Here is a 27,745-nt window from a genome sequence, read left to right as displayed (position 1 = left end):
ATAAGGGTGCAAACACCTCATGAGAAAAAAAAACAGCTTCATGCCAAGTAGGCACTGGTTCCCCATGTCTGAGCTTCCTCGGTTATATTTTCATTTCTGTTTTCTCTGCCCCCATTCCCGAGGCTGAGCAGCTGGTAAGGGACAGCAGAGCGCAGGGGCAGTGCCGGGACACGCCTGACCTTGGGGTAACACGGCAGGAACCCTGCGCGTTTGGGAAGGGCTGTGGGAACAGCAGGGAGGGCATCGCTGGGGCTGTCCATGGGAACCACAGCGATGCCGGGGAGACACGGGGGACCGGTCCCTGCTATTGGTGGCAGGGGCGAGTTTGTATCCCCTATCTCCCGGTGTGTCCCCTGTCCTCCCGATGTGTCCCTGCTCTCCCGGTGTGTCCCCTATCATCTCCCGGTGTGTCCCTGCCCTCCCGGTGTGTCCCTGCTCTCCCGGTGTGTCCCTGCCCTCCCGGTGTGTCCCCTATCATCTCCCAGTGTGTCCCTGCTCTCCCAGTGTGTCCCTGCCCTCCACCCGCAGCTGCTGCCGGCACAGCGCACCGGGGGCTGCACGGACGGACGGGGGGCACACGGAGGGCGGCCGCGGGGGCTCGGCCGGGCCGTTGTCACGGACGGGAGCCCGTGCCGGTGCCGGTGCTGCGGGGGCGGTGCTCTCGGGCCAGCCGGTGCCAGCCCCCCCCGCCCGCCGGGCGTGCGCAGGGCCCGCCCCGCTCCGCTCAGCCCGACACCGAGCGGCGGCGGCTGCCGCGGCCCCGAGCGGCGGGGCCGGGCCCCGGGGCGGGATCAGCCCTGTTGGGGGCATCCCCCGCTCGGGATCATCCCCTGCTCGGGATCAGTCCCCGCTCGGGATCCCCCGTGCCCGCAGCAGCGGCAGCGCGGCCGGGCACGGCGACCTGCGCAACCCCGCCCGCTCCGCAGGTGAGAGCCGGGGCCGGGGTTTCGGGGAGCAGAGGCGAGGCTGGGCTGGCTGAGGAGCGGGGCTGACGTTCCTGGGGCGCGGTGGGAGCTGCGGGCCCGGAGCCGGCGACCCCGGGGCGCGGGAGGGCCGGGCCGGTGTCCGCGTCACGGACAGGGATGCCCGGAGCCCCCCTTAGGGACAGGGATGCCCGGAGCCCCCTTAGGGACAGGGGTGCTGGCAGCCCCCTTAGGGACAAGGATACCCAGACCCCCCTTAGGGACAGGGATGCCCGGAGCCCCCCTTAGGGACAGGGATGCCTGGAGCCCCCTTTAGGGACAGGGATGCTGGCAGCCCCTTAGGGACAGGGGTGCTGGCAGCCCCTTAGGGACAAGGATACCCAGACCCCCCTTAGGGACAGGGGTGCTGGCAGCAGCCGAGGCAGCAGTGACAGCTCAAATGCGGGAAGCTGCCCGGGAGGGGGGGCTGGGAAAACGAAACCTCCTCCTGCACTGTCTGCCTGCTCCAACGCTGCCCAGAAATGCTGCCGCTTCCTTTTGCACTGTCCCCTTGTCCCTCTGAGGTCTCAGGCCAGGGGGGTAGGGGAGGCAATGGGGTTTCTGCAGCCTGGGGTACCCCCCCAGAGCAGCTCTGTGCCCTGGGGATGCTGCTGCAGGGACTAGGCTCACCCCAATACTGGCATGGCCTGAGCTGCAGGGCACCCTTCCAGGGCTCAGGGGGTGTCTCTGATCGGGCCTTTCCACCTGCCTCCACTGAACTGGGGTTTTGCTGCCACCCCAGGCAGAGGGCACTGGATTGATGGGAGTCCCTCTGCCTGGACACGTGGGAAGCACCCAGAGGGGTGCAGGAAAGTCTCCTCCACCCCATGTCCCATCTCAGGCACAGGCAGGGGAGGCAGCCAAGTCCCAGAGGGCAGGGGTGACAGCTGGCAGGGTGACACACTCCTGTCGGGCAAGTGGAGATCCAATGCCACTTTGCTGGCTGTGCCAAGCCCAGCAGTGGGCATGTGCCAGGAGGGGACAGCGGCCCTGCCCACAGCTCGCAGCTGCATCAGCCACTTGGACCTGGTGGGGACAGGGAGAGGTGCTGCAGCCTCCAAAGGGGGCACCTGGCACGGTGCAGTCTGGCTGTGGAGGTTGGCACTGGCTGGGCAGGCAGGGCAGGACAAAGTCTGTGCTGCTGCTTGTGCCATCTGGCCTTTATCTGCCACCTCTGTCCTGCCTTTGCTCCTCTCCTCCTCCGCAGGGAGCCTGGCAGGAATCCTGCCCGGCCGGGGGCTGGTCACAGCCCAGCTGTGCCTGTGCCACACCTCCCTCTCTCAAGGCCTTCCTGCCAGCAGCCAAGCACTGTTTGTGATGCTCTGGGAGCTGCTCATCCTCCCTGGTATCAGTTAGAGCAGAGTGTGTTTCATGAGAAGAAAATACCGGGAATCAGCTCAGAATTTCCACGGCAGAGAGGAGAGTGTGCTGTGCCACGCAGGGCCCTGGCATTGCGTACCAGGGGCTGCCAGTGCATCTGGCAGAGGCATCAGCAGCTCTGCCCACTTCTCCCCCATCCCAGTGGCTTTTAAAGCAGCTCTTGCTGTCACAGAAACATCTCTTGTTCCAGCGCTGCAGAACCACTCTTTGTACTTTGAACAGGACCCTTGAATGCCAGGCAAGGTGCCAGGCGCCGGCAGCCAAGGCAGGGAGGGAACAATTGGCCCTGGCAGCACGGAGCTGGAGCGGAGGTGGCAAAGCCTGCTCTGCCACGGGGACGGGTCCCTGCACAGTCCCAGTGCTGGGTGGCAGCTGCCAGGCCCCTGCTGGCACCCAGGGACCCCCTTGCCTGCACCCCAGCCCCACACACGGTCACCAGAGTATGGGCACGTGTGTGTGGCAAGTCCCTGCCTGCCACACGTGGGTGTCTGCAGCCAGCCTGCTCCTGCCTCGCAGCACCTGATGGTTTTATGGGTTTGGAGTGTGCAGATGGGTTGAGTGTCCCTGGGGGTGTGCTGTGGGGTCCAGGGGAGGGAGCACGGGCACTGAGCTGGTTGGGCACAGAGCACCAGTCCCAGGGCTGCCTTTGCCACCCCTGCAGTGCCCTGCAGAGATGGCGAGTGCAGAGCCCGGCGCTGAGGACGCGGCTGAGGCTGAAGAGGCCGTGTACGAGGAGATGCCCTGTGACAGGATGGAGCTGAGCCAGCGGCTGGCCGTGGAGGAGCTCCTCAGCACCGAGGCCAGCTACGTGCACAACATGCAGCTGTGTGTGTCTGACATCCGGGCACACCTCCAGGACAAGCAGGTGACACGGGCACCCCTGCCAGGGGACTGCAGGGGGAATCTGTCCACAGCTGGGAGATGCCCAAATCACTGCAGGTGCTCCTTCCCCCTCACCAGCCAGGCTCTGGGGTTGGATGGACATTGGGTCTGACCCAGTACAGCCACCCTATGACCTTAACCTGGGAGCCCAGACAGGTCTCAGCATCCCCAAAGCCTCCTGAAACACAGCATCACTCACTGGGGTGTCCCATGGGGCAGGTAGAAGGTGACCAGCAGTGTCTCTAAAGCACCTGGTCCATCTCTGACATATCTGGCTTAGCCTGGGCCATCTTTGTTCCCTTCAGCTGCCCGAGCTGGACCTGGAAGGACTCTTCTCTAACACTGATGACATCCTCCATGTCTCCAGGCGCTTTCTGAAGGGGCTGGAGGCCACGGCCGGCCCGGGGCAGGAGCAGCTGCTCTGCATCAGTAAGTGGTGCAGTGCCAGTGGCTGCCCTGTGCCCCCATGTGGGGGTGTGCCAGCCCAGCCCCCTGCCCTGGCACCTCCTGCTCCTGCCTTGGCTCTGGGAAGCGCTGGTGCCACCGTGTCCACCCTAGGCTGAGCTGCCCAGCCTGCAGGGTGATGGGGACAGCAGCAGGCCCAGCTTAGCAGCGTGCCCGGGGGCAGAGCCCTGCTCTGGCACGCTTGGCATTGCTCCACTGGCTTTGTCCTTCCAGCAGGCTGGGGATAAACCCCTGCCTTCTCATGGGAAAGGACCCTCCTGCCCAGCCCCACTATCCTTCCCCAGGCACGCTGTTCCAGGAGTTCAAGGAAGAGATGGAGGCTGTCTACAAGATCTACTGTGCCAGCTACGACCATGCCCTGCAGCTGGTGGAGAGCTACCGCAGGGACCCCCGGCTGCAGGAGGAGATCCTGGACACCCTCAAAGCCACCGTGTAGGTCCCTCTGCAGAGCCACCACCTCCCTGTCCCTGTTTCACATCCTGGCTTTGCCCTTCTCCTCCCTGGACAAGCTTCCTGCATGGATCTGTGTCACCAGGCTGGGTGTCATATCATGGCCACCACCTTTGTGGCATTTCCTGGCAGCCTGTCCTGGACTCTTGGTTCAGAATCTTTTATGATGGATCCCAAAAGAAGGGATGGGTGATATCCAAGCTGCTGCCTTCCCCAGGGAGGGCACATCCTCCCCACATTGACCAGAGAGACACAGGCTGGCCCTAGGGGACCTGAACTGTCTGGGGGGCTCTCAAACAGTGGAGGAGCTCCTGGGATTCACTGTTTGGGCACAGACAATGTGATTCCCAACAGAGAGATGGGTGCCTTCCTGTGGGTGGGAAGGACACACTGCCAACATCTTCCCTCCCTGCTGCCCACTGATCCCGTGTCCAGGGCTGGACAAGCACAGAGCTGCTCAGGGAGGCAGGACACCCACCCAGGGCTGCCACTGCCTCAGGGCTGGAGGGAGCAGCCAGAGATGCCCTGGGCTGCTCTGTCCCTCAAACACTCCCAGAGAAGCCGTGGAGAGCAGCAGGGCAGGAAGGGAGCCCCACACACCAACCCTGAGCAATTCCCCTCTCCACCAGGCCTCACACGGGCGCCTCAGACCTCAGCTTCTTCCTGGTGATGCCTGTGCAGAGGGTCACCAAGTACCCCCTGCTGCTGGGGAAGATCCTGGAGAACACCCCGAGCAGTGCCAGTGCCCACTCAGCCCTGGAGGCAGCGGCTCGTGCCATGGCCCAGGTCAATGCCAACATCAACGAGTACAAACGGCGCCGGGAAGTGGGTGAGCGGCCAGGGCCTTGGGGCAGGAGGGGGCACAGCACCCAGCCCAGCCCCAGTGCTGTCCTGGGCACTAATTCCCACTTAAATCAGTTCAAAGCTCTCCTGCCGTCCACACAATCCTGCCTGGTGCAGCTGCAGACTCTGTGCAGGCAGCTCCTGGAACTGCTCTGGTCCTGTCAGTGCCACTCTGGGCAAGACCCAAAGGCTGTAGGAGCAGGGTGGCATGGGGGGGCTGAGGACGAAACCAGTCTGTCCACATTCCTGGGGCTGGGGAACGGGGAATAACAGTTCTGCCCTTGGGATAGGAGAAATCAGGCTCCCCATAGATGGGAGCTCACCTTTCTCTTTGGTTTTCCTGGTCCTTCCCTTCTTTGATGTGGCTCGTGCTTATCCTGCTGATCAGCCCCTGTGCTGCTCACCTTCCTTGCCTGCTCAGCCATGGAGTCTCCTCTTCTGATCTTTTCTTTCCCCCCTTATTTTGTGTCCTCCCACCCGAGGCAGCAACCAAATACACCAAGGCCGAGCACCTGACGCTGCGGGCGCGCCTGGCGCGCCTCAACACGCACTCCATCGCCAAGAAAACCACGCGCCTCAGCCGGCTCCTCCTGCACGAGGCTGGCATCGTGGCCAAGGTGAGCAGCCCTCACCTGCACCCGGGCACCTGCTGCCCCTCCCTGCACCGCTTCTGGGGCGTTTTGCTGCTCCTCAAGTGCCTCAATGGCAGAATGAGGAGGGCAAGGCCACTGTGGCGTGGGGTGGGGTGGGGTGGCTGGTGCTGCCTCCTGGTTCTCCATCATGCCAAGGAGCAGTGGGATAGAGGAATGCAGGGACACACCTCCCTCCCCACCCCAGAGCATTGCAGGGCAGCACTTTGGCCTCCAAAGGACCTGCAGGACCCTTGGGCCCCCCAGAAAAGGAAAGACGTCCCAGTGTTCCCCAGCACCACGAGCACACCAAGAGCTTTGTTGCTGCCTGCCCCAATGTTTTGACTCCTTCCCAGATTCATGGAGCCCCCCAGGGTCTGCCCTGCCCTGTGAGCTCCAGGCAGGTGCCTGGCTGCTGTTTCAGCCCCCAGTGATGGGCCTCAGCCCTGCCCATGCTGGTGACAAGCTGCCTCTCTCCTTACAGACTGAGGACAAGGAATACGATGACCTGGAAGAGAAGTTCCAGTGTGTGGCATCCAGTGTGGCCACGCTGAAGGAGAACATGGCATCCTACCTGGGCCACCTGGAGGTAACACCTTGGCCCCATCCCCTCAGGAGCTGTTCCTTGGGATCGGGGAACACTTCCAAGCCCTGTGGAAAGCAGGAGCTGTTGGGGATGTTCAGGGATTTGCTGCTGAGCTGTTGTGTCAGGGGGTTGCACAACACCCAAGGATTGCTCAGGTCCAGTTTAAACCAAAGCTGAGGCTTTGACAACACTGTCTGAGCTGGTGTCAGTTGAGAATAATCCGTCCTTAAACTTATCATTATTTCAAGGTCTTAAATGATTGAAAAGGCCGGGTGTTGTTCAGCCTGGGAATTCTCACTTTAATAATGTATGTAAGGCAGAAATGTCCCCAGATCAGTCCTGACAACAAACTGAAATCACCTGGGTCAGCAGCTGCTACGATTTTCTCATGGAAATCCCTTGGGGCATCTGAGGAAAATGAAAATCTGAGTGCTGGCAAAACATGCAATCTCCAGACACAGCATTATCAGGAAAGCCTTGGGGAGTGGCCGAGGGTTCAGCAGCAATTCCTGGGCTGGAAAGACCTTGCAGGAAAGACTGACAGGGGCTGCCCACGCAGGATTATTGGGAAGGAGCTAAAGGAGCGTGGTGCTGCCTCCCTTGCAGGCGTTCCTGCAGCCCAGCCCGCACCAGCGTGACCTGCAGATGGAGCAGGGGCCAGCCCAGCAGCACCGCCGCCTCTCGCAGCTCCTGCAGAGCACCGTGTTCCCCGAGTTTGTGAGTGCTCCTGCCCTGCACATCTCCTGCAGCTCCCCACCTTCTGCCAGGCACACTGGGGGCTGGCAGCCAGCAGCTGAGGGCACCCCAGTGTCCTCAGAGTCCCCCAGAGCCCAGCTTAGCAGGCAGAGCCAGGAGTGAGTAACAGGATCCATCTGCAGTCGCTGGCACGGGGAGGGAGGGAGCAGCTCCAGGGGACAGGGGAGGGCAGGGACAGGGACACAGCGAGAGCACAGCCCCAGAGCCCAGCCAGGGCTGGGATGGGCTGCAGTGTGTGCCCCATGTGCCTCCAGGGAGATGGGGAGGACACCAGAACACCCCGAGGCAGGGGCAGAGGGCCCTTAAATGGGCTCTGGGCAGGGGTGTGGGGGGAGGCTCAGCTGAGGCTGCTCTGAGCCATTCCAGGGTCCTGCCCAGCTCTTTCCATGGATCACAGGTTTGGAATTGTGTCAGGCTCCCTTCCAAGGGTTTGTGGTGGTTGGCATCCTGTGAGCTCTCAGGGAAAGATGTCCCAGTGCTCCCCATTCCACAGAGACCCCCAGGCCTCTGCCCCCTGCCCCTGGGCTGGCAGCTGCTCCTGCCTGGGGGCTCACCTGGAAACTGGGGTTCTCCCCTGGCAGAAGCAGCGTGTGGGCAGGCTGGTGTGGCAGCCCCTCTGCAGCCTCTCAGACATGCTGGAGGGGCCCCAGCAGCTGGTCAAGAAGCGCCTGGACAAGCTGCTGGACTACGAGGAGATCCAGGAGAGGAAGAGTGAGATGGGCACCGTGAGCTATGATGAGGAGGCTGCCATGAACACCTACCTGGCCATCAATGACCTGCTGGTGGCCGAGCTGCCCCAGTTCAACCAGGTGGCTGTGCAGCTCCTGGGGCAGATCCTGCGCTCCTTCAGCGCCCTGCAGCTGGACCTGGCTGCCCAGGTCCTGCACCACGCAGAAAAGGAGCTGGAGCAGGTGAGTGGCACAGGGGCTGAGCTGGAACTGCCTTCCCCAGGTCTGGGAGATCTCTCAGACACCAGGGTTTGCTGATCTCTCAGACACTGAAGGTTTGCTGTGCCCACCTGCCCTTGCAGACTGTGGAGCATTTGTAAGGATCTCCCTTCCTTCCTTCCTTCCTGGAAAAAGGCAATTTTTCTCTTCTGCACTGTCAGAAACTCTCCTGCTTTCTGTTTGTGGATGCTGCTGGTAATTTATTGATGTGCTGCTGTCTGAGAGATCAGTGTGAGCTCAGAGCTCCTGAGAGCCCCGTGCCAGCAAGGCAGGGAGGAGAAAGGCAGCTCCTGGGCTGGGGAACAGCTCCCCCAGCCCCATCCCCTGGGAGATGTCTCCCAGAACTCCTCACTGCTCAAAACTCCTCCCTGATGTTTGTACACATGGGGAGGGAGGGGGGGCTGTCAGAAGCCCTGGGGGGGAGCACAGCCCTGGCCTGAGCCAGGACCAGGAGCAGAACAAGGTGCAGCTCAAAGCCAGAGAGGAGCACCTTTGATCCCCTGTGCCAGGTGAATTTAGTGGTCAGCTCTGCTCTCTTGCTTTCTCACCCCTTTCCATGCTCCTGCTTCCCTTCTGCCCCTGCCCAGAGCTCCCTCAGGGCCCTCCCTGATCCCAGTCTGTCTCCACAGCTGCCCCATGGGCACATGGCCCTGCCCAGCTTCTGGAAGGTGGTGGAGGACAGCCTGCAGCAGTCGGGTGCCCAGCTCCGTGCCTTCTGCCAGGCCTTTGAGACGGTCACACCCAGCCCTGGCACACAGGTAGGGGCAGGGCAGGGCATGGCTCAGGCCAGCTGGATAGAGAGACACTGGGCTGTGGCTTCCCAGTGCAGAAAATGCCCTTGGTGGGGAGGCTGGCCCAGGATGGGGCCCAGGGGGTGCCACAGGATTTCCCCCAAGCCCCTGAGAGCTGGGGATAAGCAGGGATGGAAGAGCTCAGCTCTGCTGGTTCTGGACTCTCATCACCAGACCTGGGGGTGGAGTGGGGAGTGTGAAGGAGTTTCTGCTCCTAAGCTGTCCCTGGGATGTGGTCCTGCAGAAAGGAGAGCAGGAGTGGGGTCTCATGGGATGCTCCTGTGTCTCGTGCTCCCCACCAGCCCCTGACCCCTGCTGAGGAGAGGAAGGTCCTTTCCCTTGTGAGCAAGCACGGCCCAGACAAGCTCTACCAAGTGACCAGCAACATCAGTGGCAGCAGAGAGCTGGACCTGACCCTGCTGAGGGGACAGATCGTGGCTCTGCTGCAGAGCGCCGACACCAAGGGCAACACCAGCAGGTGGCTGGTGGATGCTGGAGGTACTGTGGGCACTGTGGGCAGCCTCTCCTCACCCTGGCACCAGGGCCCCGTTCACCTCACTCATTTCCTCTCCTGGATGAAGCAGCAGGCCGTGGTCTCCTGTGCTCCCTTCCAGGCTGTGCTCAGCCCAAGGCCACCTGAGCTTTGCCACCAGCTGTAAGGTTCAGGTGCCCTGGCTGATTCCCCAGGGGAAGTGTCATGGCTGGGGAGGGTGATCCACACACACATAAACACATGGAATTCCCTTTTTGGTGGGCATTTCTCCTGCGTGTCCCCTCGTGCTGGACAGGGCTGCTGTGCCATGCCAGGCACAGCCAAACTGCCATTCCTGTCTCCTGCAGCCAGTGCTGGCTGTGCCAGGCAGCAGGGCCCCGTGACCTGGGTGTGTCTGTGTCCTGCAGGTCCCCGAGGGTTTGTTCCTGCTGCAAAGCTCCGGCCCTACAGCCCAGTGCAGGTGCAGCAGCCTCTGATGCAGCTGCTGGGCCTGGACGGTGACACAGAGAGAAGGAGACATTCCTATGCATCCCCCGAAGCTCCCAGGCCACAGGTGGCCACCTTCACCCCAACATTCCAGGTGAGAGTGGGGGACATCCCTGGGGCCATTTCTAGTGACCCCACCAGCTCCCTGCTCGTCCTGGTGTGGCTGGGAAGGTGGACCTGCTTTTCCAGGTGTCCCCCTTGCTGGCACCAGGGTGGACAGGGTGAGAGAACTGTCCTTGGTGGGTCCCCTGTCCCTCCATCCATGGCACTGCTGTGCTGCCCTCTGGGAACTGCCACATCCTTCCCACCTTGACTCCCAGCTCCAGCCAGGGCTCCCTCCCTCCCTCTTTCTCTCCCTCCCTCCCTCCCTCCCTCTTTCCTTGCCTGCTCCCACAGGTGGTGGCCAGGAAAACGAGATCATAGTTTTAAGGTCTCGGATAAGAAGGTGTAGCTTTTTTTCTCTGATCTGAAGAAGAGTGACAGCATTGCTCTAAAACTAAAACTGATGCGTTTTCTTCTTGTGAGCTCAGTAATGAGGAAACAGACCACAATCAATATGTTATGCTGAATTACAGTGGTAGTCACAGAAGGTGTTATCAAAAAAAATCACAAACCTACTAATTTATTTCTAGGAACAGGACAGATTGCCATGGAACATGAACCTGTGAAAGCTTTCAGGGAGCATCACCCCTCCCTCCCTCCCTCTTTCCTTGCCTGCTCCCACAGGTGGTGGCCGGCTTCTCCTTCGCAGCGCGGAGCCCGCAGGAGCTGAGCCTGCAGGCGGGGCAGCCCGTGCTGCTGCTGGAGCCCCACGACAAGAAGGGCAGCACGGAGTGGAGCCTGGTGGAGGTGAACGGCCAGAGGGGCTACGTGCCCTCCAGCTACCTGGTGACCATGCCCGTGCAGGAGCCGGCAGGCTGGAGCCTGCCCGTGTGAGCGTGCCAGCCCCAGCAGGGCAAGGATGGAGCAGCCAGCCTGGCACCCGAGGAAACCTCACAGGAGATGCTGGAGGGAGGCAGCCCCCGGCTGGGAAGGTGGTGGGAGGCACCCGAGGGAAACGGGCATGAGGATGGCACTTGGGAGGCACCTTTTGATAGGAGGTGTGAGGGTGCCAGGCGCTGTGTGTGTGTGTTGGCACAAAGCAAAGCAGCACCAGGGAGTGAGGGCAGGTGGCTGCAGTTATGCAGGGATTTGCTGCAATCCCTGCAAGTGACAAATGTGTCCTGGGGAGATGGGGCAGCGTCGTCCCTGCTTGGAGCAGGATTGAGCAGCAGAGGAGCAGCACTGCAGAGGGGTCCTCAGCCAGGCAGGGGGAACTCGGACACCTGGGCACTGAGCACCTGGGCACTGGGGAACCTGAGTACCTGAGCACTTGGGCACTGGGCACCTGAGTACCTGAGAATTTGGCTACTTGGGCACCTGGGTATCTAAGAAACTGGGCACCTGGGCACCTGAGGATGCCTCCCTGGGCACCTGAGTGCCCGAGCCCTGTGGCAGCGCGGGGCTGGGGCCACCAGAGGGCGCCCCGCACCCGCTCCCGGTGCCTGCTGGGCTCGCACTGCGAGCGCTGGTGCGGGGGCACCGCCCGGGGCACGGAGATCGGGACCCCCGCGACCCCCGGGACCCCCGGGACCCCGTTCCCCCACGACCCGCACGGATCCCCGGCGGGCTGGCACAGGTCCCATGGAAGAGGTTTTTGGGAGGATCGATCCGTGTCGGTCCTGACCTAAGGCTCGGTTGGAGACCCGAGAGCCCCCTCCCACCATTCCCGAGGTATCCGTGCCTCAGTTTCCCCGCGGTTGCACTGTTAGGGGATGCTGATGGGGCTGGGGTGGGCAGCCCTGCCGTGGTGCCAGAGGGGACTTCAGGAGCGCCCCGGGTCTGGCACCGCACGGTGCCCATCCCTCACCCAGGCCAGAGGAGCACCCGGCTGGCGTCGCCTGGACTGCCCACATCAAAGGTGCCCTGCCCTGCCCTGCCCTGCCCTGCCCTGCCCTGCCCGGGGCAGCAGCAGCACTCCCGGCCACCCACGGGCTCCCCATTGTGGCTGTGCCTGCGGGCTGGGCAGCGGGGCAGGGCTGGCACAGCCTCACCAACCCTGAGCAGGTGCCAGGCGGGTGGGGACAGCCCCAGGCAGTGCCCTGTGTGGGGCTGGGGTCGGGTGTGAGGCAGAGTGGGGCTCACCCTCCTTTCAGCTGGACCTGTGGGGTGGCTGGGGGGCAGCCACCTCTGCCCAGGTGCCATTGAAAGGCCCGAGGAAATGCTCAGCTACACCAGTCCTGGGAGGGGACAGCAGTGCCAGCGCTGGGGACGTGTCCTGGGGACGCTCCCGGCCTGGGGAGAGGCTGGTGGGCTCCTCAGCAAGGGAAAATGAGCAGGCTGGGGACGAGGGTCATTGAGCAGGGGCTGTGTGTCTGTTCTTGCCCACCCAGGCCAGGCCCTGCAGCCACAGGGCTCACCCCTCCAGCTCCCTGCAGGTGGCTCCTCTGGATTTTTCCATCCCTAATCAAATCCCACCAGGTCGGGTTTCCCTCCCGAGTCGCCTTCCTGCCAGCTCGGTGGGGTGCACAAGCAATCAGCCCCGTGCCAGCCATGGCAGCAGTGGGGCAGGTCCTGCTCCACAGCCCTCGGGTGCCTGAGACTCTCTGGGGGCTCAAAGGTGATGGTGGCACAGGGAGGGCTGAGCCTGCTGCTGCCTGGGCCCTGATCTGCCCCTGGAAGGAGATCTGGGGTGGTCAGGGCTGGGCTGCACACCCAGCAGGGAGAGGGCAATGAGTTCCTGTGGCTCCTCCAGCCTTTGGGTGGGCTGGGCCCTGCAGTTCCCCCCAGCCCTGCTGCCAGCCTCGATGGCCAGGGGACCTTTCCCAGGGGTCTGTCCCCAGGATGGGGCCTGGTGCTTGGCTGCAGGAGGTGAGTGCCTGCATCCCTCCCTTCTCCCTGAATTCACCCAAATTCATGGCACTGCTGCTGCCCTGAGCCTGGAAATGCCCTCTTGGAGTCACGGGAGGGCACGGGGCTCTTCCAGCCCAGCCATGAAGGAAGATAAAGGGCACAAGTGTTCCTTTAAATAGCCTCTCAAGGACAGGCTCTCCCGGGAGGAATGCTCTGGCTGGCCCGGTGGAACGTGCCTGCGCCCGGGGGCACGGGGGGACAGCTGGGCAGGGCCGGCTGCTCAACAGGAGCCAGGTCAAGGTTAGGCACGGCCCTGGCCCGGTGCCACCGTGCCATGCTTGGCACCGGGGGAACAGAGCCGTGCAAACAGGGAAGTGCATGCCAGGCCAGGGGTTTGCCGTGCCCGGGGCTGATCCGGAGGAGCCGCTGCCGCCCCTGAGCCGCCCTCCAGCCCGCCCGGAATTTGGCAGCGGCGCTGCCTGGCTGCCCGAGCAGCCTCCGGGGCAGCTCCGGGTGTCCCAGAGCGGCTGCTGCGCTCCTGTCCGGGCTGATTCATATCCTGGACGTGCAGGCATTTGGATGTTGTCCACCCGCGGGGTGTGACGGTGTCCCCAGGGCGCGGGTGCCAGCCCAGCCACGTGCCGGGAGCAGCTCCGTGTGCCTGCTGCTCCCTGGGGACACGGCAGGGACAAAAACACATCCCAGGTGAGATCCCGGGATGCCAGGAGCATGGCTGAGTGCCCAGGTGTCCATGTGCCCATCGGCTCTGCTGGGGCACCCCGGGGGCAGGGAGGTGTGAGAAAAAGCAGCTGCCACAAACCCCAATCCCAGAGCCATCCCCTCAGCACGGGGTGCAGAAAGGAGAGGGCAAAGGGAGCCAGGAGGAGCAGAGTGGCCACTTGGGCTGAAGGGCACAGCCAGCCCGAGTGGCTTTAGGCACAGAGCTCGGGTTGCCCACGCTGCCAGGCTGAGCTGGCTCCCAGCAGAGCCAGCCTGTGCTGCAATTTCCCTGCCACCTGCCCATGGTGGCCCACGAGGAGCAGCCCGAGCCCCAGGCCACCCTCCCTGGCCCCTCATGTGCCTGCTGGGGCCAGCGTGGCCCCAGGAGGGGCTGAGCCCCACGGAGAGCGAGCCCGGGGGTGCAGAGCAGGAGAGGAGCCGTGAAGAGCAGCGCTCGCTCCAGGCTGGTGCAGCTGGCACCTGAATTGTCTAATAAAGTGTGAAATTGCTTTCATGCTCTGCTACCTTTGCTGAGCTGGACCGTCATTACAGCCCCCCCTCACTGCCCGCACCGGCTGTGCCTGTCCTGCTGTGCTGGTGCTGCCAGCTGAGCCCAGGCTGGCACTGCTGGGGTGGCACTGCCCCATCACCCCTGTGCCACTGTGGCTGTGTTGGTGCTGCCAGCTGAGCCCGGGCTGGCACTGCTGGGACTGGCACTGCCCCATCACCCCTGTGCCTGTGCCACTGTGGCTGTGTTGGTGCTGCCAGCTGAGCCTGGGCTGGCACTGCTGGGACTGGCACTGCCCCATCACCCCTATGCCTGTGCCACTGTGGCTGTGTTGGTGCTGCCAGCTGAGCCCAGGCTGGCACTGCTGGGGCTGGCACTGCCCCCATCACCCCCGTGCCTGTCCTGCTGTGTTGGTGCTGCCAGCTGAGCCCTGGGCATGGGGGCTGGGGGCTGCCATCCCGGCTCCTTATCGCACAGGATGCCCCAGGGCACCGGGATCAGCTCAGGTCGGAGCCCTGCCCTGCGGCTGTGCCGCTGCCAAAGCCCTGCCCGTGCCCATCAGATTGGGCTCCATCCGGCCGCACCCAGACCCTGCCGAGGCTGCAGAGAGCTCCCACCGCGGCAGGGACAGAGGGACAGAGGGACAGAGGGACAGCCCGGAGCCTGCCGAGGCTGCAGAGAGCTCCCACCGCGGCAGGGACAGAGGGACAGAGGGACAGAGGGACAGCCCGGCCCCCCTCGCCAGTGGGTGACGAATTGCTCCTGAGCCACCTGGCTGTGCACAGGAACTGTTCTGCACCTCTAATAACGATAATCAATCATCCTGCTCTGGGCAGGGGATGTGCAAGGTTCTCCAGGGCTGGGGAGCTGGTGGGGCTGGCAGGGGGATTTTGGGGGGCTCCCCTGAGGGGACACAGAGGCCTCTGCTCCGGGGGTGGCTTCCCTCCTGCACTGCCCACCAGAAGGGCCATCCATGACCAGGTACACACCCTGCCAGGGGAAGTGCCAGCTCCTCCTTGGGGCTGTGGAAATCGTGATTTTGGAGGGAAAAGCAGCTGGGAGCCCAGATCTGGCATGGGGGCCTGGGTGCTCCCTGCTCCAGAGGGTCCCATGGGTCCCCATGGCAAAGGAGCTGCTGAGTGAGGCCCAGGGAAAGGCATTTCTGCAGGGATCAGGATACTTTGCCCCAGGGAAGTGGTGCCACGTTTTTCCAGCTACTGATAAAGTTAAACCCTTGATCTGGTTAAAGATTTAGCCCACAAGGCAAGCCAGGGTAGGACAGCAATGCTGTTAGTGCCACTGCCTTGGTGACTCTTCAACTTTTTCCTAATATCTGACCCAACCCTTCTCTCTGTCCGTTGCAAACCATTCCCCTTGTCCTGCCACAGCTGGAGAAAAGCAGTCCCAGGGAGAGCCCCCTGCCCCAGCAGCATTCCCGAGCCCTCCTCCATTGGCATTGCTCCTCTCCCAGCCTGCACAGCCTGTTCCCAAAGCCCCAAGTGAAAATTGAATTGCTTCCCCCAGAGCTGCCAATGCTTTAGGGACTGGAGCATCTGCACACACCACGGGCAGCCTGCTCTGAGCCTACTCCGTGTCTACTCCGTGCCTGCTCTGAGCTTACTCTGTGTCTGCTCTGAGCTTACTCTGTGCCTGCTCAGAGTCTACTCTGAGCCTGCTCAGCCCTTCCTGTGGGATGCTGCAGCTGCAGGGAAGGAAAAAGGAGCGAGCAAGGACAAGGCCAGGTTGGTGTGGAGGTGCAAAGACTCACAGAATGAAGGGGATGGAGTCCAGGCAGGAGCCCCACGAGCTCTGGGAGCCCCTTGGTGAGGTCTGCAAGCACCCAGAGGGGCTGGGAATCATCCAGAGGGGCTGGGAATCATCCAGAGGGGCTGGGAAGCACCCAGAGGGGATGGGAAGAACCTAGAGGGGATGGAAAGCATCCAGAGGGGCTGGGAAGCACCCACAGGGGCTGGGAAGCACCCAGAGGGGTTGGGAAGCATCCAGAGGGGCTGAAAGCATCCAGGGGGGCTGAAAGCATCCTGCTTCCCTCCCTGCTCCCCTCCCTGCTGTGCCGGGCACTCCATGCAGCCCATCGGGGCTGCTCCTCCATCTCTGCCCGAAGGAGATTTTGTGGGTCTAAAATCTGCCTCTTTCCCCTCATTTGTGGGTCTAAAATCTGCCTGTTTCAGGCTGCTCCCGACAGGAGCTTCAAGCTGCAGACACGAAGTCTTTTGTGAGTCCGACCGCATCCCGGCTGGGATTTACCTAAAACAGCCCCAGGGAGGAACGGCTGGGCGGGGATGTGGGGGGAGAGGGAGGGGGGGAGGCTGCCTGGTGTTTGTTTTTACTAATGAAGCCCCATAATCAAATCATTTCAATTTTAATTGTGAAGCCAGCAGGCAGATTTCTGTCTCCAGATGGGACGTGATAGGAATGGTTGAAGGCTGGGCACGTTCTGCCACTCACCTTAATGCCTGGAACAAGGCAGATGGGAGCAGCACTGGGGAGGGCTTGGGAAGAGCCTGATCTCCCAGGGATGAGGTTTGAACTGGGATCAGACCCAAAACCTCTCCTGCTTGGTTGATCCAGGGAAACCAACCCCTGGCAAGATGTGCTGCACCATTCCCAGGTCTGAGCAGGGGAGGCAGGAGCTGATTTCCCTGCTTTCATCTCCCAGCTCTGCCAGGATACATGAAATCTATTTGTGGCTTCCACTTACCATCTCATTTTTTGGGTGTTTGGACTTTGGGAAAAGAGGAAAATAAAGAAACTGGGTCATTTTCTATTTATTTGGAAGAGCTGAGATGTTAACCCTCCAGCTGCACAGAGCTCTGCTCGTGTCTCTGTGGGACTGGCAAACTGGGAACAAGTGATGGGGGAGACGAGAAACCTCCTTCCTCCTCAGCAAAGAAAATCTGCCCAGCTTCTCGTTCAGGCTGGGGGGAACTGGGTGCAGTGGGGTTGGGGTTGCCCTCCCAGTCTAAAGCAGTTACCTCAGGCAAAACACATCAGTTTGCTTCTTGTGATGCAGAAATGGAGCTGGATTGCTCTGGGTGATTAAATCTTCCAAGGAGGGACATTCCTGCTGCCTGCCAGGCCTCAGCAGTCACCCAGGGGCATGGGGTGGGCACAGAGGAATGCCAGGGAGGGTTTGTTCCTCCCAAAGAGGACGAGGCCAGAGGCACAGTGTGATCCAGGCAGGTCACACCAAGTATGGAATACCTTGTGCTGCTCTTGTGCCTTCCCCACAGCCATAACGGGGCAGAGCCCAGCTCTTATCAGGGCTGGCTTTCACCTCCTCGAGCTGCTGCCCTCCCCATGCCCACAGTCCAGCTCCCAGAGCTGACAGCATTTCTGGAATCCCCTGGAAAGGATCCAGGTGGGGATTGCCAGGCACAGAGCAGCCACAGCATCCCTCTGGCGGGGCCTCTTCACTCTTATCAGCTCTCCCTTTCCGTGACTGAGCCATCAGGGACCAGAGCATCAAATCAGAAATAAAGTCATTACCCTGCTAAGCAAATACAGATGAAAACCTCACTTTATTTTTTGAAATCGGAGCCCTGGCTCCTGAGGGCTTAGAAGTGGCATCTTCCCCTTCCCTTGGCTGGGTGTGCCCCGGCCCCAGGGTGGGGAGAGCAGGGGGAGAGGGGCAGCCCATGGATATCCTGGGATGGAGGAGCCCCGGGCTTGGTGCACCCTCACTCTGGTGGCTCCAGCTACGGGAACTGGGCACATCCAGAGGGAGTGACACCCCCTCTGCTGTGCCTGTGACCCCGTCCCTGCTGCCAGCACAGCCCCAGGGCTCAGCCCTGGCCCCTCGTGTCTGCAGCTCACCATCCCATCCCAGCACTGATCCATCCAGGGTTCTGTTCTCCTTCTCCCTCCTTTAATATCTTTTTCCCACCATGTCCAAAAGGGAATTAAATTGAGGCCGCTAAACTCGTTTGTGCTCGGTGCTGGGGCTGCAGGCAGCGCTCAGCCCCGGCTCCCTGAGCGAGCCATTCTCCAGCAGTGTGCTGGCTCCTGCTGCCTGCCCCACGGCCAGGCACGGCTGGGGTTAACCCCAACCTGACCAAAACATGTGCCCGAGCAATTTCTGCCTCATGTGAGCCGCGCTTGGGGCGGCGCTCGGGCCGCTCTGACCGTGCCCCAGCCATCAGCCCCAGCCATCCCCGGGGGCTCTCCCGGAGTCCCGGGCGTTCTCCCGCTGTGGGGAGGAGATGGAGACAGCCTGGGCTGCCAACCCCACAGCCTGGCTCGGCCTCGGGGGCTCAGGCAGCCCCACGAGGAGATGGGGATGAGCTGGAGCTGGGGAGGGACACGCGGGGCAGGGGCTGGGGGTGCCGGTGACTGGGGGTGGCTCTGAGTGACCCCTGAACCAGGCAGGGCCACCCCAGCAGGGCTGGTTTTCATCAGGCAGGAGCAGGAGGACGAGGAATGCTGGTCATGGGTGAACCTGTTCCCCTGCCACCCAGGAAAGCGTCCCTGGAAGTGCCTGAGGACAGCAAAGGAGGGCAGACCTGAGTGTGCTGGGAGGGAACAGCTGCTGGGAATTTCAATGACCGCCCGTGAATGCTGGTTTTGTTTTGTCCCAGCCACGGCTGTGCTCTGCCTTGGCCAGACAGCATTGAAACCCTGCTGCTCACGGGGCTCTGCAAATGGAGCTCCTCGGGAAGAGCCAGGGAGAAACCTGAGCTTGAGAGGAGCCCTGGTGCAGCTCCCTGACCCTGCTCTGCAGAGAAACCTGCCAGGCTGGCCAGAGCTGAGAGAGCCTCAGCAGCAGGGATGGCAGAGCTGGGGTGGGCTCTGCCCAGGGCCTCCAGTCCAGCTCTGTTCCCTTCTGCCAGAAGGAAAAGTGATGGAAAGAGAAGAGATGGTCAGGAAGTGAGTGAGGTGTGCTTCCTGCACAATTCCTGCTCAATCCCTGCACAATTCCTGCTCAATCCCTGCACAATCCCTGCACAATTCCTGCTCAATTCCTGCTCAATCCCTGCTCAATTCCTGCACAATTCCTGCTCAATCCCTGCACAATTCCTGCTCAATTCCTGCTCAATTCCTGCTCAATCCCTGCACAATCCCTGCACAATTCCTGCTCAATTCCTGCTCAATCCCTGCACAATCCCTGCACAATTCCTGCTCAATTCCTGCTCAATCCCTGCACGCTTCCCTCTCCCCCTGCCTGATGCACACTGCCTTGGGGCTGGGCAGTGCAGGCAGAGTTTTCCAGGGACAGCAGCTTTGGGATGCAGCTCTCAGCTTGCCCTGGAGCCTGGGACATGGAATGCTGCCCCGTGACTCTGCAGGGCTCCCTGGGGAAATGGAGATGCTGCCAGGCACTGTGGTTTACAGCCTCAGCCCCGGTGCACGCTGCCAGATCCATGCCCTGGAAATCTAGTTTCCTAGGGATAAACAGGATTTCTTATTCCTGTTGCTAATGTGATATCAGCACATTGCAACACAGATGTTTTAATAACACATAGTTCTTTTAATGAAGAGACTTAAGCTAATTTACTTCCCAACATTTGTATATGTCCTATTTGCTCATTTATTCATGCAGTAAATGAAATTAAAGTTGCTAAACATTCAGAAAATTACAAATACACTGGAGAAGTGCACCTGTGTATTAAAATAAGGGGCAGGAGCTGCTTTCCTGGCACAGAGGCTGCCCAAGGCACGTGCTGCTGGCTTTTTCTGCCTTCCTGTGCAGCCACTCAGGCTGGGGGGGGAAGGCAGCCGGGCACTGCCAGACCCCATTCCCAGGGATGCTGACAGTTGTGACAACCACTGCATTTTTATTTTTATCATCCCGCCAACGCCGCTCTTTAGATCAGCTTTTATTAAAAATAAATAATGCTTTTAAAGCCGCTGCTGGGGCACCAAACTGTGACAAAGGCCAGGGAGGCGGTGCTGAGGATGATTAATGTGGTTTTTCCAGTGAAATACTGTAGCAGCTCTCCCGTGCTGAGGGCTGTGGGAAGGACAAATGCTGGGTGCCATTCTCAGCCTGGCACCTGGAACAGGGGTACAGCTCTGGCTGAGGCCTCACCCCCTCCCAGGCTGGGCTTTGGTGGGCACAGGTCAGGCAAAGGCCAAAGGGATGCTGAGGCACAGAGCCCTGCCAGCCCCTTGCATGTATCCATCCCTTCTTTTTCCATTATCCCCAGCAGGCCCAGCCGAGGAGTGACCACAGCTCATGCTCAGGGCAGGGAAAATGGATTCAGAATGTTCCCTGCCACACAGGCTGCACCCCGGGGCTCAGTGGTGTGACACATCCATCGTGCCACCGCCCTGGGCAGACCCATGCCAGGCACATCTCTGTCACATGTGGAGGCTCCTCCCATATCACACCCTCCAGGGGAAGGTGGGCAAACCTCCAGCACCTCGGGAAAACCCCCAAAGGCTGTGCAAGGCTGGCCTTGCTCCCCCTGGGCAGGCAGACTCATCCCACCCAGGCAGGGACTCCAGTCCTTCCCAGTCTGAGCGCTGCTGTGATGGCACAGCTGCCCCTGCTCATGGCCACGGGGACAGGGCTGCAGCTGCTGCCCTGCTGGGACAGCCCCAGCTGGAAAACCCCTGCCACGATCGAGGCTTGAGCCTGGAGGCTCCATCCTTGTCCAAGACGTGCCCAGCTCCTGAGGCTTTCCCCAATTCCAGCTCACAGCAACCAGCGGGAAAAGCGGCGAGCAAAATCTTAGGTAAACATTCTGGGAATCCAAAAATCTCACTCCCTGAGTGCAGTTCGGCTCGGCAGCTTGCTGGGGAACGGCAGGCGCTCGATGTCAGGCGGGGAGGCAGAGCCGCGGGGCTCCCGTTATCTGCTGGGTCAGGGAAAGGCGCTGTCTGCCACCGCTGCGCCCCCGTTATCCCGCTCCCTCCCCTGCCTTTCCAGGCCGGAGCATTTCTCAGTCTGTGCTTTACCCCATCCCTGCTGCTCCTTTTCCAGCGCTGCTAATGACGGCCCCAAACGCCGCCTGCCCGGTGCCAGCGCTGCGAGCCCCCGGCCGCTGCCAGTCGGAGCTGCGCCCTCAGCAGCACGGAACGCGTGGGCAGTGAGCGGCACGGATCTCTCCTCCCCCAGTTGTGCAACCGGGGCTCTTGGGATGCCATCCTCAGCCCCCTGGCTCGCCGCTCCCGGGAAACTCGTGCCCGTGCCTGTGGCGGGCGGAGGAGCGAGGCGGCTGCGTTCTTACCTCTCGCCGGAGCCGGGAGTGCGGGGAGAGCTGGAAATAGCCCTGGCTGACACAGATACCTGTGCGGAACAGCAGGGGCCCGCACTTGCCGTGGTAATTGCATACTGCATGGCGATGAGTCAGCCGGAGCCCCGCTCGGGCAGCACGAGGCTGCCCTGCCTCCCGCACCGTGCCCGAGCGGGGCCCCGTTGCCGGGGAAATTGATGCTCCCCCCGTCCTCTAAGCACAGGAGCACGGAGAGGATGGGAATGAGAGCATCTTGCAGCTTTTTAAGCTCTCGAGATGCTTTCAAGTGCCAGGGAGGCTGTGCGAGCTGTGATTTGCTGCATTATTTCTGTTGCTATCCCTGCACGGGGAGCTCCTGTGTGCAGAAGAGCTGCTTGCAGCAAGTCAGCATCCAAACGCTGCCTGTTCTGGGGGGGGCTGAGCCCCACAGCTGCCATCACCCACAAGGGACCAGGGCCACTCTGGGACCAGCCCTCAGCACGTCCCAGGGTCTCTGGGATGGTCCCCTTTGGGATGGGCCCCCTTTACCTCACGGGGAACCGGAGCAGCTGGACACCGCAGCGATGTCACCTCCTCGGCAAGAAAGCTCCACCAGCAGAGCTCTCCATCCTCCTCCTCCTCCTTCTCCTGGGGCTCAGGGGCTGCCTGGCTGCCGGTGATTGCGCTGCCAGGACATTAATAAATAATTAGCCGGCAAACTTCCACCAGGGAGCTTCGTTTGCTCTCCTCCAGCGGTGCCGCCTGCCCAGAGAGAGAGCAGCTATTCCCAGGAAGAGGGGCTGGAGGGGGTGGCATTTCCCCAGCCGGCCTGGCGGCTCCCCAAGCTCCTCCACAGCTGACTTCACATTCCAAAGGGATTGGGGGGAGGAGAAGGAATAGGTAAAATCAATGAGAACCTATTTGGCGGGATAAAAGAACATGGTTTTATTTATAGCACTGGCTGGAGCTGAAGTGTCTCCTGCTCAGGGAGACGGTGCTGAGGCGCTGAGGAGCAGCACAGCAGTGTCTGCACCAGTGCCTGCTGCCCACCCCTCACAGCCAGCCCCACTGAGCCCCCGGCCCCCAACTCCCCAAAGTGCTGAGGGTGGCTTTGCTCATCAGCCTGGCAAGGGGGGAACACCTGCAGAGGGGTTTCTGCTCTGACAGCGGCGTCTGTGCTCAGGGGGTGCCAGGAGCTGAGCACCAGCCCCTTCCCACCAGTCGTGCCCAGGAGCTGGGGACAGTGGCCAGTCACTGTGGGGGATGCTCAGAGGACAGCTGGTGACAAAGGAGGAGGGGGTGCTGCGAGATGGAGGCCCAGGGACAGACGGAGCCAGCCTGGCAGGCTGGGAGTCACGAGCCAGGAGATGCCCATGGACATCCCTGCCAGCAACAGCTGCCTGGGGAACAGCAAGTCCTTGCTCAGCAGTGCTGCAGATCCACAGTGTCTCCCTCCACCGCTCACTGCCTTGGCCAGCTCTGCTGGTGCAGGAGGATCAGGACCTGCTCTGGTGATCATGGCACATCTCTGGGATGAGGCAGTTAAAACAAAGAGAGGAAGAGAAGCACCCAGACTCTGAGCAGCCTCCAGGGAGAGGCAGGAGGAGCTGCCCTGCTTGGAGCCATCAGCAGAGGAGGATGAGGCCAGCCTGGGTCTCAGCCAGCCACCCCAATGCCCTCACTGCTCCTGGGAGCAGCTGGCAGCAGCATGGTGGGGATACAGGAGACAGCCCAGCTCCTGGTGCAGGCCTGCCAGGCAGGCATGGGCACTGAAGGGAGCCCAGGCAGCAGCACCAGGAGCAGAGGCAGATCAGCAGGCAGGGATGAGGCGGGGGGGCAGCGAGAGGCCAGTGGGGTGACATGGATGGGCTGTGACAGACACTGGCAGCACAGTGTGAGAGCTGCCAGGGCTGTGGGAGAGCCGAGCTCAGCTGCAGTGAGAGGGACACGAGGGACACGAAGCAGATGGTGCCATCCTGCCGGTCCCACAGCTGGCTGGTGCCCTGTGCCAGGCTGCTCGGGGCAGCACGGGGGGCACCGGCCCTGGAACAGCGAGGGGCAGGCTGGGGCTGCAGGCTGGGATGCCAGGCAGTGTAGAAGGAGCAGGGCAAGGTCTCTGACAGCATGTTCCTTCCCCCAGATGAAGTGAGGTACAGCGTGAGCCGAGTGCCCTGGGCTGCTGCCAGCCTCTCATCCCCAGGCAGAAGGGGCCGGCTGGCCCTGCTGTGCCAGAGCAGCCTGGGGAGGAGGACAGGCTGCTTCAGCTGCTGTGGGTGTGCTGCTTCCATGGACAAATGAGTCACTGAAAGTGCCATAAGGAGTCAATGGGCATCCTGGTCCCCTGCTCGGCCCACACAGCTGGTGGGCAGCGTGAGCCATCGTGCAGGAGCCATCCCTACCCTCCGCTGCCTCTTGCTCCAGGAAATTCCCATCTGTTTCAACAATGCAGCCACAAAAGCCCTTTCTTGCTCCTTTGCCATCACATTTGTCTCCTGACAGGTTTTCTCTGCAATAACTGTGTGGATTTGCCTCCCCAGCACGCTCCAGGCTGCAGTTTGGGAGAGGAGCATGCTCAGGGTGGGGCAGGCTGCAGCACTGCACAGCATCACCCTGCACGGGTGCATCCCTCAGCCCTCAGTGCTGGCCACAGGCTCCTCTGACAGAGCTGCAGCAGCCCCTGCTCCGGGGAAGGAGCTGCAGAGAGCCTGGCAGGTGGCACAGGGGGAGGGACCCTCTGCCTCTGGCACAGAGAGGGCCCTGGGGGGCTGTGGCCCAGCACAGGCAGAGCATCCATGGTGTCCTGGTGTGCCTGCCTGAGGGCTGTGCCTGTGGCACAGTGGGACATCACTCCCCAGTGGTGCTGAGGGAGTCTGGAGCAGCAATGGCAATCTCTGAACTACCAGAGGCTCAGCCCTGCCCCCTGGACAAGCTGGATCTCAGAGCCCACCTTGCCCTCAAAATCCACTTTTGTTTCTTAGGTCCCCTCCAGCCCAGGGGCCAGTCCCTCAGCCCTGTGGCAGAGAGGACATCAGACTTTCATTCCTTGCTGGCCACGAAGCATAACAGAGCCCTCCTGTCACCGAGGAGGAGGAGGAGGAGACAGGAGCTCCCAGGTGCACACAGCTAATGAGGCACAGAAAGCATGGAGGGAAAGCAACACTCTGTCCCTGTGCTCGTGATCTCAGGTGAAGGATAAGGCTGAGCCGAGTGCTGAGCAGGGCTGTGGGGAAGGGAAAGCAGAGCTCGTGGAAAGGAGCCAGGCAGAGAAAGTCAGCGAAACCCTGGGCATGGCACTGCCAACCACTGTGCGTGCCTGAGCAGCCTGCGTGGATGGAGAGCGCTGCAGGGCAGGGCTCTGGGCAGCCTGGGGACACCTTCCCCTTCAGCTGCCCCCAGCTCACCCAGCAGCGGCTCACAGAGCTCCTGCCAGCCCACAAAGCCTTTCCCGTCCCCAGCCAGAGCGGCCACCGCGCCAGTGCCCCCATGCCACGGCAGTGCCGAGCAGAGAGCGTCACCAGCGGGGGCTGCGGGTGTTGTAACTCCTCGGAGCAGCCCCATTTGCCGCTGCCTCTCACTGCTCGCTCCTTACAACACTTTGCCATCCACAAACAGAGGCAGCTGCAACGTGAGAGCGAGGGCGGGCGGTCGCCGGGCCGGGGTGGCTCCTGCCCAGCCGGCGCTCATTGGCTCCGGCCCCTGTCCCACGCCTGGCCCTTGGCAGGCTCAGGGTACCTTCAAACCCTGTCCCCTCCTGACCGCTGGCCCAATGACATTACTCGCTCGCTGTTGTTTTGAAAGGACATTTGCAAGATTTCCTGTTATATTTTACCTCGGTAATGTTATCCCCAGCCCCTCCGGGCCGAGCATCGAGTGTCTGCTGCAGCGGCAGCGCGGTGCCACGGGGCACTCCAGCACAGCCAGGGCTGCCAGGCCAGGGTGGGCACAGGGGGTTTAACTCTGCTCGAGAGGGGCTGACACCTCCTGGAGTCCATAGATGCAGAGAGCAGCAGGAGCTGGAGCTCTGGCAGCTGCCCTGCTCTCGAAGCTCGGGGTCTGGTTGAGGAGGGAAGCTGTGAGCACACGGCAGAGCTGGCTGGCTCTGTGCACAGGGCAGGGTGTGTGACACGGGCAATGTGATGTCCCATTCACACCACCACCATCCCTACCCACCGCAGGTGCTTCTGAGGCTGCCACATGACTGACTTCTAAGAAGGTGGAGACAGCACCACTTATAACGTCCTGTCCTCCTTCTCTTCTCTCCTGGTGCTTCCAAAGCCCTTTTTATGAGTGTTATTCAACCAATTCCTCCAGAAACTGCAGGGCACAGGGAAGTGGTGTGATCTCCATTTCATAGGTGAAAAGAACCAAAAGGCACAGAAAAATGCTTGGACTGTGCAAAAGTCCAGAGCAGTCAGGAGCTGAAGTTGGGCAGGTCAACAACAACTTGCAGCCACGTCAGCAGCTGTATTTCATCCTGCAGGATCCCACAGAAACCCAGAAGCAGCAGAAAGTCCACTTGGCCAAGATGCCCCATTGTGCTCTGCTGTCCTGTGTCCCCCTCCCAGCACAAGGGACTCTGACCCCAATGTCACATCCAGTTTTGCTGCAGGGCTGGAAGAAGCCCTCAGCTGTCTGTTCAGAGGGGGAATGGGGCAGTGCAGGCTGGGCTTTGCTTTCCTCATGCTCCTCCATGCCTGGGGGTGGCTGCTGCTGGGGGGGTGTCCTGCAGGCTGGAGGCTGGGAAGGGCTCATGTCCTCCGTTAGAAAGAAAGGGAGGAGGAAATGTGCTTGCACATGGACCAGAAGGGAAAAGGTATTTCTGAAAAACCCAGCTATGCACAACTTGATTTTTGAATGACAATTGACGAGTAATTCCCACAAATGTTACTTCCCATTTGAGTACAGATGATGCAAAGGAAATCACGAGATACACAAGTGCAAACCTCGCCTTTTGTGCAACAAATTCCTCCCAAAGGACTGGTGTGGTGAGGCCTTCCAGCCCTGATGGAGCAAACCTCCCTTCTGTTCTCAGCTCATCTTCATCACAACCGTAGCCTTCATCACTTGCATCTTGTGCAAGGAAAGGAATGCACGTGAGATCACTGCTCAGTGGGGTCAGCTGGGAATTTGAGTCCCAGTCTTCAAGGAATTGCACATGCCCCAGAGCAAGGCAATTTCCTTCCTTGGCCCTGCTGAGTGTGCTGTGCCCGCTGTGACTGGAAATCCTGGCAGGGCATGGCAGGGCCCAGTTCTCCCACCCATGGGAAGAGAAGTTTCACTGCTGGCAGGGCAGCCGGAAAAGCACCTTGGGTAAATGTTTTGGCATCAGTAATTAGTATTAGAGTGCACAGCAACGAGGAAGAGTTGCTTTGTCCCATCCCAGCAGCCAGGCCACTCTGGCCTGCAGCTCTCATCAGTGTGACACAACAGATGCTGTTCCTGACATCTCCCTTTGGTGCAAGGCTTGGGATCATCAGGGAAAACCCAGTGTTGCTCCACTGAGTGGTGTTCACAACATGTCCTGAGCCAAAGGGAGGCCAGAGGGAATTAAGAGTGGCTGGAAACAGCTCTGCCTTTGAAACAACAGCAAAGAGAACACGGGCAGGCCTTTCCTGCCAGAGGAAGAAGCACTTTCTGTTCACCCCTCAGAGCCTGGCACAGAGCTCCCCACCCCGATAGCTCCACATGACTTTGCTCCATCAGCTCTTTACGGTGACCCTGCAGGCCTGTCTAGGCAGTCTGAGGGGAATCAAGGATTTGGAGCCATTAGGCTGCAGGTGTTGCCACTTGGTTGGTTGTGTATCAGCTAATTCAGGCTGCAGTGCCAAGCCCTGCTCTTTCCCATGTAATTGCTATGGGTAAGTAAATAGAACATTCATGAGATTTTTGGTCCCATCATTAATTATTTCTGAAAGGGCTTTTAGGATACGCCTCAAAACCCCAGACAGAAAGATGACGTGCGTGACATCAAGATGCTCACAGCCGCAGCTGAAATGAAAACAAGGAAAATCAGAAGATCTTTTGCTCCTTTTTACTCTTTACTGCAGTCCTCTGGTCCCACTTCATGCAGACCCACCGAGCCTGGAAGTGACCCCTGGCCCAGCCACGGCTCTCAGGGTTTTTGTATCTCCAAATATCACTGCAAATGGGGTGATCTGGGGACTGTTGAGAGGTGCCTGGTGCTGTTGGGTGCTCCCACTTTGAAACGCTGGCAATTTTAAGGTGTGCACGGTGGCACTGCTCAAAGCGGGTTCCCTCTGCGTGTGCATGTCCCTGGGGAAGGCACTCCTGCAGGAACTACTTTAAAAGCGCCAGAGAGAGCCTGGATGTGCCCCCTGGTCTGACGCGCTGCACCCAGCGCTTACACATCCAAACTCGGAGCAACCCAGGGGCCGGTGGCACCCCCTGTTTGACGGGGTGGCACTTCCAAGGGACACACAAAAAGTGGTGTCCCACGCGTGTCTGCAAAGCCCCCGGGGCGCTTCCTCGCACAATCCCCCCGTGTCCGGCTCCGCAGCCGCTGCGGGCGGGGGCTGCGGGCGGGGGCTGCGGGCGGGGGCTGCGGGCGGGGGCTGCGGGCGGGGGCTGCGGGCGGCTCCGCCCCGGCGCTCCGCGCTCCCCGCCCCGCCGGCCGCCCGGCTCCCGCCGCCGCGCCTGCTGCATGCTCGGTGCTCAGCCCCAGCCGGAGGTGGAAGATGGCGGAGCCGGGGCCGGATTGCAGCTCTCTGCTCGACGAGGATCTCTCCTCCTTCGTCTTCAGTTACCTAGCGGACAGCCAGG

General features: G+C 61.2%; 2 protein-coding genes across 3 annotated transcripts in view; both read left to right on the top strand.

The window, feature by feature from the left end:
- The first annotated feature begins 700 nt into the window (after positions 1–700).
- On the top strand, positions 701–13,796 carry ARHGEF37 (Rho guanine nucleotide exchange factor 37). 2 transcript variants are annotated; one of them, XM_077186403.1, is made up of 13 exons: positions 701–926; positions 3,004–3,207; positions 3,530–3,653; positions 3,974–4,121; positions 4,769–4,968; positions 5,469–5,599; positions 6,096–6,200; positions 6,804–6,914; positions 7,538–7,864; positions 8,530–8,658; positions 8,994–9,189; positions 9,592–9,764; positions 10,397–13,796. In XM_077186403.1, the coding sequence occupies exons 2-13, from the start codon at positions 3,016–3,018 to the stop codon at positions 10,604–10,606; spliced, it is 2,046 nt and encodes a 681-aa protein (XP_077042518.1). In that variant the 5' UTR covers positions 701–926; positions 3,004–3,015; the 3' UTR covers positions 10,607–13,796. The 2 variants fall into 2 exon arrangements, with proteins under 2 accessions (XP_077042518.1, XP_054499056.2); XM_054643081.2 differs by having other exon boundaries at positions 702–926; positions 7,535–7,864.
- Positions 13,797–27,553: 13,757 nt separating this feature from the next.
- The window catches only part of PPARGC1B (PPARG coactivator 1 beta), a 47,490-nt gene continuing 47,298 nt past the window's right edge, over positions 27,554–27,745 (top strand). The window contains exon 1 of the mRNA XM_054643073.2: positions 27,554–27,744. Coding sequence (XP_054499048.2) covers positions 27,661–27,744 — 84 coding nt within the window. The 5' untranslated portion in view covers positions 27,554–27,660. The remainder of the gene's footprint in view (position 27,745) is intronic.

Source organism: Agelaius phoeniceus, chromosome 15 (assembly GCF_051311805.1).
Source record: "Agelaius phoeniceus isolate bAgePho1 chromosome 15, bAgePho1.hap1, whole genome shotgun sequence".
NCBI classification, from domain to species: Eukaryota; Metazoa; Chordata; class Aves; order Passeriformes; family Icteridae; genus Agelaius; species Agelaius phoeniceus.
Note: the sequence above shows the minus strand (reverse complement) of the source record. Positions and strands in the feature narration are given on the sequence as shown.

What these genes read in the sequence shown, in the direction of transcription:
- ARHGEF37 (XM_054643081.2), top strand. Translation starts at nt 3,016, where the DNA reads ATGGCGAGTGCAGAGCCCGGCGCTGAGGACGCGGCTGAGGCTGAAGAG. An exon ending in CACACCTCCAGGACAAGCAG is followed by an intron (nt 3,208 to 3,529) that starts GTGACACGGGCA and finishes TGTTCCCTTCAG; the next exon opens with CTGCCCGAGCTGGACCTGGA. An exon ending in CCTACCTGGGCCACCTGGAG is followed by an intron (nt 6,201 to 6,803) that starts GTAACACCTTGG and finishes CCTCCCTTGCAG; the next exon opens with GCGTTCCTGCAGCCCAGCCC.